The 11,305-nt window shown below is 37.1% G+C and overlaps 1 protein-coding gene across 1 annotated transcript; it reads right to left on the reverse strand.

The window, feature by feature from the left end:
- Positions 1-3,736: 3,736 nt before the first annotated feature.
- SPINK1 (serine peptidase inhibitor Kazal type 1) lies at positions 3,737-9,666 on the reverse strand. The gene is made up of 4 exons (XM_039835912.1): positions 9,524-9,666; positions 8,787-8,818; positions 7,202-7,308; positions 3,737-3,863 (listed from the first exon to the last, which is right to left on the reverse strand). Exons 1-4 carry the CDS (start codon positions 9,576-9,578, stop codon positions 3,818-3,820), a joined length of 240 nt encoding a protein of 79 aa, XP_039691846.1. The 5' UTR covers positions 9,579-9,666; the 3' UTR covers positions 3,737-3,817.
- Between the last annotated feature and the right edge of the window lie 1,639 nt (positions 9,667-11,305).

The raw sequence follows: 11,305 nt of genomic DNA on the forward strand, positions 1-11,305 counted from the left end.
CAATACAGCTTAGCTTCTATTACCTATTATTCTTCACTAACTCTCACCTGGGCTAATTTGCATCTTTAGGTTTGGCAGTTAATTTCTATTAAGTCATTTATTGAAGATTTTAAAGGTCTCTAGAACTCCAAAAAAATTATTTTAAAAATATAGTTATAACTTTTAACGAAAAGCACATACAATTTACTTCAGTAAATAAAAGGGGTTTTAAAAAACTTGAAATTTAGGATGAGCGGTTTAAAGTATAATAACTTACTTTAAATGTGGCCATCCAGAACCGCATTACTAAATTTTCACTTTCTCTCTGCTTCTCATTCTTTTTCTATTCAGGTACTTATCTCCATAATTTTTTGTTTGGTTTGGTTTGTTTTATAGCACACATGGCTCTTTCGGCTTCCCCCCCGCCCCCAACTTCTACAGGTATTTCTTTTTCTTTTTCTTTTTTTTGGAGCTTTCTCTTTGTGCTTACTTTTCTGTTTCTATTGATAACAAATCTCTTCTGCTGGTCACTCCTAGTCCCCTTTGTACTCTCTTTTTCCTTCTTTCTCCAACAGGGAATAATAAAAAGCCAAAAAAAAGTATTCATTTCATTTTACACTTCTTATTCATGAGGACACATACAATAAGTAGAATGCATTACCTGTCATCCCAAGCAGCCTGTTTTTGTTGTTTGTTAGCTTTTCAGTGACTATTGACTTATTTAGAAGCAGAAGATCTATATTGTTCTTTTGTTGTGAACATCATTTTATCTACATATTCCACATTTTTTGCTCAAATTTGCTACCACTTAAATAATGAAAAAACAAAGGAAATTGTTGACAGTGCTAAGGCTTTAAATGGTAAGAGCTCTGCACCTTTTAAGGTAATTGCCTCCTTTATTATGCAAATACATTTATTTTTTTACTTAGTTGGAATAAGCTAAGGTTTACAGGGAATAAATCAGAACAGAGAAACGGAAATAAAGGTTCAAAATTTCTTATGTTCCTCTTTCTTCAGAGGCTTAGTATAGTTCATTTAAAAAATAGTAATTTCAAACAAGTTTACTTCTCCAATGGGGCAAAACACTTTTGGTATACTATTCCCTTCCAATAGCTTCATATCTCAAATAGTCTGGAACCAATAAAGGAAATTGTACAGAAATCTATTGGCCCCATAACCATGCCCTCCTGGAGTTTAGCCACAGTCGTGTGGCCCTGCATTTGTGAGGACTGCAGTCCTTGTCTTTACCCAGGGTTGGGGACCTAACGGTGGGAGGTGGGTTTACTACCCACTTCCCTACTAGGGCCACAAAACCTTTTCAGTTCACAAAGCTCATTCTTGACTACGACTCCTGAGTTCCCACTTTGAAAGTGTGGTGTGCAATTATGGAATTTTTTACAATTAAAAGCAGAGAGATTTTAGTACAATCTACTACCCAGTTGAGGAATCTCTTTCACAAAATCCCTGACAATTCAATAATGCGGTGAATTGTTACCTGGAGAAGCAAAGCTCCTCCTATCAGGGAAATGTTTACATACCAGACCTTTTTAGTGAGCTCAAAGGCTTATGTACGAGATGAATAAGAGATGAATAATAACAGTAACAATAACAATAATATAGCTAATACTTCTTGAGTCCTTACTGTATGGTAGGCATTGTGCTAATTGCCCTATGAGGGAATTGTTATCATTAACCCCATATTAGAGATGAGGAAACTGAGACTTTGAGAAATTCTCTGACTTCTCCCAGGATGTATGGCTGGGTGGTGGGAAAGCCAGATTTCAGCCCACGTACTCTACGTCAGAGCTCTGATCTTAACTATTATCGTATACGCTTTCCTGTTGAGCCCAAATCAGTCTCTCTTTAATCTCTTTCTAATTAGTCTAAATTCTACCTGTCGGGGCCAACCAGCAACATGTTCATTCCTCTTCCTCATTAATTTATGTAGCAAAAAAGAACATTAATTGACCACCTCCAAATGTTAGATACTGCCTTTGAGCCCGTAATACAGCATTGAAAGAAGAGCAAAGTTTTCGCTTTTATGGTGTTAACATTCTCTCCCTTAAATTGTTTGAAATGACCTACCAGATTTCTAAGAGTTTCCCTTTTAATCAGATCAAATTTTCCTACTTCTTTCAACCATTCATCATTGGACAAAGTATCAATTTCTTATCAAGGACATGACCATTTCTAGATTTCAATGTTTTAATTTCCGTTTTCCATGGCTAATTTTCTTAATCATAGGGGTGCCCTCCAAGTGCCCTCTAGCATCCCGGAGAAGACGTTGGAAGCCATCTTGCATCCCTAACATTTCTTAGCATGTTATCTGGTGAGCTGTTAGATGCTTGTTTGCTTCAGGCGGTTGTCAGACCACAGCATCCTCTAGTGGTCAGATTTAAACTTCAAGACATGTAGATTCTGAGTATCACAAGAAATTAGCATAAACCTTCGAGTGTCAGGGTTTTTTGCAGGTGTGGGACTGATTTTGATTGGTTATTTCTGGTTTGATGGGTGATCTGTTCCCTCACAATATATCAGAGGACCTGGAGTATCTCAGCCTCTTTCAAGCTTCTATTTGTCCATTCTAGGCTAGTTCTTTGTATAAGCTCAGGAATCAAGTTGCTTTCTCTTTTCTTTTTGAGTAATCATAGAGACTTTCTTATTTGGAGGTAATTCCCTACTTGTACCTTATTTGCTGTCTCTGAATATAAATACATAGGCCTTTTGATATGAGGATATTCCCTAAAATTCCTATAGAGGAAATAGATAAGGAATAATCTCCCAGAAGTGATTGTGGTTTAGATGAAGAAGCGTTGGATTTGGAGACGGCCCTGGCTTAAAAGTCTAACTCTACCATCTTATTTGTTGGTGATATTAATCAGGTTACTTAACTTTTCTAAGTCTACTCACAACACAAAGATAACCTTACAGGGTTATCGTAGCTCATGAGTAAAGCAAAGCGAACTACACAGAGTCCTCACCATCAGTTCATCTGGTTTATAGTCCCTTCTTTCTTTGCCAGATCAACTCTTTGGGATGGTTTGGTGGTAAAGAGACCATTCCTCAAATTAAGTCAGAATCAGGTCTTTGTTTACTCTCTGCACAAACCCATCAGGACCTATGATGCAGATCTCTAAGTCAAGCCCTAGATGAAGTTCTCCCCCCAAATCTTAGGTATCAGGAAAAGCAGAGAGCTCTACATCACTGCTACTCACCTTAGTTGCTAATAGAGAATTACCTCTGCTGAGAAAGAATTAAGGCTGAATGCAGAGGCTGCTCCACAGCATAGTAAAAAATATGCAGCATTTTTGATTTCCTCAATGATTCTGAGCCTCTTTGAGAAAATTGTGTCTCACCTTAAACCTATATACTGAGATATATGGAAAATTTTAAGATTAAACTATTTTCTTCCAGTTAGGCAGCTCTTTAAAATCTCACAACTATGTACCTAGACCAGTGCCAAGGACAATAGATGCTCATTTAAATCCCAAGGAACTGGGAGTTTTCTAACTGTTCCTGAAAGTGCTAGTCTAATCTTACATGTAATAAAGATCAACTGTGTCCCGTCACTTAATATCTGCAGTCATATTTCCTGAGACAGAGTCCTCAGAATATGAGGAAGATGGGTAAAGGAAAAACACCATGAAGGAAAAGAAACTCTGCCTGAAATTACAGGATTGCTGGGTTTCATAAACTTGGTCCTCTGTCTCTGCTATAATCAAACATGCCTTTGAGGAAAAAACATGGGAACCTGAGGAAGTATTTAGATGCATTTTTATTCAACAGTCGGGCCAACTGGGTATCATGGTGACCTTACAGGATTTCAGAACCTTGGTTCTCAGCAAGGGCCATCTATTTTAATGAGGACAGGAATCTGGCGCTTCCTGTAGAAGAAATTGAAAAAAAAAATTGCTTAAACTTTGCTGACAAAAAAAAAAAAAGGTGACTGTAGGAGAAAAACAACAAAAAAAGTTTAGCTTTATTTAAGATAGAAAGGTTTGAGATTTATTCCCATTTCTCTTTCTCTCATTCATGTATTCATTCAATTATTCATTAATTCATTGAATATTAGTTAAGAACTATTACAGACACTGGAGATATAACGGAAGGAAAAATGTCTGTCCTTACAGAGTTTCCAGATCTAGTAGGACATTACAGTAAACTTCTGAAATGAATCTCCAGTCCATTGTTGCGTCTTTCACTCCTGATGTCACTTTCTAGCCACCATGTTTCCATTTTAGTTGCTGCCTGGGCTATTGCAGTCCTTCTAATTGATCTTTTGCCTTAGGACTCTAGGGATGCACATCTGTGAGATCTCACAAAAGGAAGTCATCTCTCTATCACATGTTATCTGCCAGCCTTAAGCATCCCACCTCTAGATAAAAACTTTTCTGCTCCCCACACACTACTGTTCCCAAACCAGCTTTCTCCTTTCTAAGATAAATATTCCTAAATCCTACCATTGTTCCTCATGAGATTGTTTCCAGATCTCTTATTTTTTAATCCATCTTTTTCTTGAATATACTGACATAAAATGTTTCTATTTCTCTATTACTTGAGAACATCTGACTTCTACATATCTTTATGCATGTATGTATCTGGACCTTTCTGATTCTTAATTTTAAGAGCTTTTGATGCTTTCTTGTTCCATAACTATTAACCACTCATGATACTTATTTCTGAGTTAGCATACACAGCACAAACATCTAAACGGAGCACATAAGTTCACTTTTTTCTCTAGCTGTGCTGTCCAGTATAGTAGACAGTATCCACATGTAGATATTTAAATTAAAATCAGTTAAAGCTAAGTAATAGTAAAATTCAGTTTCTCAGTTGTACTAGCTGCATTTTATGTGCTGGTGGCATGACTAGTGGCTTTCATATTGCATAACATAGATAGAGAGCATTTTGGTCATTGCAGAAAGTTCTACTAGAGAATGCTGAAAAGAATTTGTCAGTATAAAGTCCCTAAGAAGACACAGAAGAAATTGGAAAAGGTCCTTACTGAATATATCTGTCAAGCACGTAATGAACAAGGAGATACAAGCCCTTGTTTGTATGCTTATCTCAGAACCCAACAACTAGAGTCAGAACCTCACTGTAGTTAACTGTACAATGCATTTGTCTGGTGCTTTTAATGGGCAATAGAGAGAGGCAATATGGTACATTTGAAAAGATGTTGCATTTGAGAAAGCCACATTTTCTCTGTAGACCTTTTTTTTTTATTTGAAAAATATAGGAAGAAAAGTTATGTTTTCTGATGTTCAAATGTTCCTCCTATATTTGCATATACTTTTTTTTATAGAATAGAAAGAGCAAGCAAGCCTGATAGGTTTTAAAGTCTAAAGGAATAAGGTGTCCCAGCTCTATGCTCCTATTTTTCCAATATGTTTCACTCTAAATATTGGGCCTTTTGGTCTTGGCTCTTGGAAATTTCCTAAGTCTCAAGGCTGTTCTATTGTTTTCTTCTTCCCTTGATCTTAGTGTCAACAACGTAGGTCATGAGAAAATTAGCAAGTGGTTTCAAGTTCCTCTTATAAATCTTCAATGTGGAAAGAAATTTACCACAAAGCAGAACACCTAATGTTTTGGGTCTAAAACTTTAAGATATTAAATCTCTTTCCATGAAGAACTATTTCCACAATCCTTGTTTAAAACACTGAAAATTTTCTGAAATGATTTAAAGTGGACCAAGAAGAGGGGCCGTTGTGTTATAGAAAACTTATACTGTGGAATAATAGAAATGTATGTTGTCATTTGAGCCTAAATCGAGGTCTTTAATACAAAGCAGTTTCATAATAACTAAGAGTTTTCTGGGTCACTCACGAAATCTTTATTTGTTTTGATTGTTTTACACCTCTATTTAACCTGGAATACTTTTGTGATGCTACCAAAATTCAGATCCCTGTTTAAATATTATCCTTTTTATTAATCCTCTCTTGACCCTTTAAGTAAGAAGAAATCTGTATGTCTCATTCACTCCTGTAGTACTTGGCTCACAGTTCATTTGGTGGCATTTGCCACAAGTTACAAGAAGCTACCTTATTTGTGCTCATGACCTATTTCCTCTTAGTCATAAGCACAAGAAAAGCAGAGGAGGCTGCACAGTGCTTGGCATATATTAAGTGTTCAGTGTTAAGAAAGATAGAAAATCTGTGGCAAATCTATTTTTCTGAGTGCCCGAGTCTGATATTCATCACCTGTTAGCAATCACTTCAGAAAACAAGCTTCATTGAGCCTGGCTCTCATGTCCATAAGTAAAAGTGTTACAAAAATATGTTTTGGTTACCTAATCTGTATAATTCTTATTTGCATATTTGAGCTTTTAGTAAACACAATCATTACCATCACAAAGGATGATATTTTAAATTTAAAGATATTTTGGGTGTATGAGGTTTTTAAAATCCAGACTGTCTACTGTTTTGCTATAAAAGCATGGATTTTTATCTACCAGTGATTTTTTAAAAATTCATTGAGAGAACCATTCAAACACTTTCCCTCCTCTATTCTATTGTCCTTTCCTTAACACATTTTATATTGCACAGTGTTATTAATTCCTGTCTCTCTTTTGTTCTTCTTGTTTCTCTCCTTCTTTATGGCAGAGAGAAAGCCTTCAAACTTTTCTAAACCCAAGCAGGCATAATTAGTTGTTTTTAATTTTGTGCTCTCAGAGCCACTGTGCTCATACTCCCATTAGTCACACGGTATTAGCATTGAGGGTAAGCAGATTGAGAGACAAAGCATGGTGAATTTTCTTCTGCATCTCACAGATAATTCGTCTGGTATCTGACTTTAAAGAATAGTGGAAAGAGCAAGGATTCGTCCTCTGCTCTGCCACTTACTGCTGGGTGATCTTAAGCAAATTATTTAAACTAATGAATCTCAACTTCTTCGTGTGTCTAATGAGCTTAGTATTGTTTACATCATAGTCTCATTGTGAATATTAAATACCCCGTGCAATGCTCGGCACAGTAAATATTATTTTCTGTCAGAACACCCATACACACATATATAAACACACACCTCTCTATCTTATAGTAGATATATAATAATGAGAAAAAGGATTGAAAATTATTTTTGGAAAAACTAGGTGTTTTGTTTCTCTCATGGTAAGATTGTTGTTATTGGATTGTTGATTGGGGCTTGAAAAGATAAGATATATGAAAATTTGAAGACAACTAGTTTAAAATATATTTTAAAAGAAATTTAAGTTTGTACTTACTTATTTTCCATACATAACTCGCATTCATTGGGATATGTAGTTCCATCAGTCCCACAGACAGGGTTGTAGATCTTGGGACATCCACTCAGTTTACTGGTACATACAGCCTAAAAATGGAATTAAACAATAAACAATAATTTTCCATTATTTTTTATTCTTTGAATTTACAGTAAAATCTCTAACATGGTTTTTACCTCCCTGGAGTTGCTTGGCTAAAAGGTAGAAGTATAATTGTAATTGGGAGAATGGTACTGAGTGTTCCAAGAGAAGGAATCCACAATTTTAGTCAGGAAACCTGCTTTTAAGTAATGCCTATACTATTTACAAGTTGTGTGACATTGGTAAATCTCTTGGTGTCTCTGAACCTCGGTCATTTCATCTGTAAAATGGAAATGTTATTATTTTTCCCACCTCCTTCATAATGATGTTACAAGGTTTTAATAAGGTAAGTTAGATAATGTTCAATTTTTGATTACTGCTGTCGCCTCTCAGGTCAGCCACACCTTGGGGCATGTTTTTCCTTGTACACTATGGTTCAGTCATATTGGTCTTCTCTCAGTTACTTGAAGGTACTAGGTGCCTTCCACCTTGGGGTCTTTGCACAGCCTATTTCCTCTGTGACAGGAAGTACTAGTAATTACCGAATGACTGTTATAGGCCAGAGACTGTCCTGAGTGCTTTTAATTTATTACTCTGTTTAAAACTCACAACCATCCTATGAACTTTTTATTACACTCCTCTTTAGGTGAAGACAATGAAGCACAAATTATATCACCTATGGCCACACAGCTATTAATTCTTGGATCCAGGATTCAAACCCAGTAGGTCCTGAGCTTTAGCTTTTAACCCCTTCACTCTACTACTTCTCCTCACCAGTTATATTTTGCTAACGCTCATTTATCCTTTGTGGCTCAAAATAAACCTCAATTACTTAGGGACTTTCTCTGATCACTAGGCTAAGTTCCTAATGGTAGCAAAACTTCTTTATAACACTTATTACAAATGTAATAATTTATTCACTTATGTACTTTTGATTTGTCATCTGCCTCTCCACTAGATATAAATGTAATGAGAAGAATACTTCTTCCTTTGGTCTCCAAACTTACTGAAATTTACTTTATAAACACAAGGAAAAATGGAAAAGTTAGATATAGAATATTTTTCTAGAGGAAGAACCTAGTTTATTATTTTCCTTTGCTCATTATCAATTAGAGCTCCACCTTGGTGATTTGGAGAACTTCACGGGGGCACATAAGGAGGAAGTGATATTTGGAGTGAGGTTAAGAGCGCTTCCACTCTAAATCCTTGCCCTTCCAAATAGCCCTAGTATGTTAAAAAAATCCCTTCATGGCAAGCACTAGATGACTACATAGAAATTTTCTTTGAATCCGTGGATTTGCCCTTGAACATAAGCTCCTTTGGGGTAACGATTATTAACTATCTTAGTTTAATAAATTAAGCCTTGCTAGCACTCATACTCCTCGTCTTGACTTCGGGTGAAACTGAAAGGTGACAGCTAAACTGTGCTTTGGTTGGAACAAACAGTTCTAGCCTGAGAGATAAGCAATTGCAAAATTGTCTTTACCGTTCTTCCCATGGGGTCAGCTCTAGCGTTACCTAGAAAACACAGATCAGACATGTGAAGTTGCGTCCTGATTGAAAGAAGTCAGACCTGTTCTAATTCAGAATTTTCTGCTTCCATTTAAGACTGTGACTTCTCTGCTGGCCTCTTCCACTCCCCACTCCTTCTTATTCCTGTTTTCTCTCAAGGACATCTCATTGGTGTCCCTTCACTCTCTGCGTGATGGATACTAAAAAAATTAAGCAAAAATTTGATTATGACCGAAGTATCTCAATTGGTATTTTGGAAAAGTTGACCCATTTCCTTGAAATGAATTAGACATTGAGCAAATATCTTCTGAATGCTCACTGACATTCTAACAACTGGTTACTTAGATCTTTGATCTCACAATTAGTGATATAAGAAGTATAAATATCTTTATCTCAGTTTACCAATGAAGATATGGAAAGTTTATATCTGTGAAACAGTTACCATTAGCAGTAATCAGGTCTTCTGACACAAAACTAACTTTTGCAATTACTTTTAAGTCTCCTTTTGTAAATAATGTTAAAAATTGTTCTCCTTATTTTATGTAAAATTCCTCTTTCTGTAATTCTCATCCATTGATCTTATTTCATCTCATTGGGACCAAAAGTTCTATCCAAGACTAGGCTATGCCTAAACCTAGAAGGTAATGTGCTCATTAAAGCAATAGGTCAACAGGTTTTACTCAAATCAGAAAAATATGCAAAAACACTTACCAGATAAACTCAGCAGAGCCAAGGCAATGAGAAGCAGGATGCCTGTTACCTTCATGGCTGAAGCTGTGTGTCCAGAGCTCAGTCAGAAACTGCGCTGAACCTACCACACTTCTCTTCACAACCCTTGGACTGGAAGAATTATATAGGCAGAATGACAGCCCCAGCTCCACCTGCTGCCTTGTGTCGTAGATCTCCTTGGTTATTGATTGACTCTGCAGTAGGTTGGCTCCGGGTTTGGATGTCATCTGTGTAAGAAAAGCGAAAGGAAAGGCATGGGCCTGAAATGTTCAAGGCCAAGAATTCTGTTGGGAAAAGAGTTCTAAAAGGTGGTTATTGTGTTGGTTCTCTCCTTAACCTCTATGATTATGGGGAGGCTTTTCCTTTCTTGAGCCCTCGTTTTTTCTTCTGTAAGGGGATTCAAAGATCTCTTATATTCTGTAGTTCTGGATAAATGAATAGATGTGGATATTTTAAAAACCCTTTCTATTCTTTTTTGCTTTTCTTCGGCTTTTCTCTTTTTTTATTCTTTCTCTTCTTTCTCTCCTTTTGCTGTTACCCATTCACAAGGTTTAAAATAGCTAACAGAAGGACAGGTTAGAGATGGTGAGGACTCAGTTCCCTGAGGTGTGTGTGCTCTAGGGCTAGAATGTGCTTGACAGAGACACTTACTGGCTCTCTGATATTGTATATCTAGTTCACTTTTGTTGTGCCTCGATTTATTCATCTGAGGACGGAAGTAATAATAGTACCTGACTCAAAATGTTCACCTTTCATTCAAAAATATGTTTTGTGTCTACGCTGTGTTATTGGAAGACAGTTCTTCACTCTCTATCATGTTTCCGCCTGTCTTGTGGATAGAGACACTGATTGCCTGTGTTTCAGATGACCTTCTCAAGGGCGTGTAACAAATGGCCTGGGAAAGCAGAATAGTGTCTCTCTCTAGAATAAAGGGGAGGTTTGTTTACGTTCAGTAAAATAAAGATCATATCCCTCTCCAGGGCAATGCTTATGGAGACATAGTGCCCATTTAAGAAGATGAGGGATTTTTTAAAAAGCTTGGCTTCCTAACACACTGTAACACACTGCTCTTTCTGTTCAGGTACCACTTGGCCTTCTGCACATCACCCTGTGGAAAATGGGGCTTGAGAAACTAGAACCAGTGCTGACATGCTGACTGTTGCTATTAAACTATTAAGTCCCTTATCTCTGACCCAGGAATCTATGTCTTCTGCCAGCATCCATTTGGCCATGGCAAGCTAACTTGTTAGCTCTCAAGTAGGGTAAAATCTCAGACCCTCACAGGTCTTGACACGTGTCAAGAACCGTACTCATCTTGGGGAAATATCACTGAATAGAAAGGAGAGTCTCTACTTTCATGGGGCTTTCACTGAATCTTAGTTGGGGAAGACAGACAATAAAAAAAAGAGTCATGATGTATATCACATTATGATAAATATCATGGAAAAAATGTATAGAGAGGATAAGCATGCTGGAGGATTTGGGCGATGGTTATGATGGCTTGGTCGGAGAAGGCCCTGCTGTAGGTGACATTTGAACAGAGACATGAAGGAAGTGAGGAACTGAGCCATGCGGATATCCAAGAACATGCACTCCACACAGAGAGAAGAGCAAGTGCAAAGGCTCTGAGACAGGAACTTGTTCGACATGTTGGAAAATTGTCTGGCTGGAGCAAAGTGATAGAGATAAACATAGGCGGTGAGATGAAGGAGGCAGCGGGGGCCTAGATAATAAAGAGCCGTGTAGGTCATAGTGAGGACTTTG

The sequence above is a fragment of the Pteropus medius genome, unplaced genomic scaffold (genome assembly GCF_902729225.1).
Source record: "Pteropus medius unplaced genomic scaffold, Ma_sr-lr_union100, whole genome shotgun sequence".
Lineage (NCBI taxonomy): Eukaryota > Metazoa > Chordata > Mammalia > Chiroptera > Pteropodidae > Pteropus > Pteropus medius.

Coding starts and splice junctions, on each gene's coding strand:
- SPINK1 (XM_039835912.1), bottom strand. CDS start 9,578: ATGAAGGTAACAGGCATCCTGCTTCTCATTGCCTTGGCTCTGCTGAGT. Junction 8,819..9,523: donor GGCTCTGCTGAGTTTATCTG/GTAAGTGTTTTT, acceptor TGTGTTTTCTAG/GTAACGCTAGAGCTGACCCC. Junction 7,309..8,786: donor CTGACCCCATGGGAAGAACG/GTAAAGACAATT, acceptor TTCCATTTTTAG/GCTGTATGTACCAGTAAACT.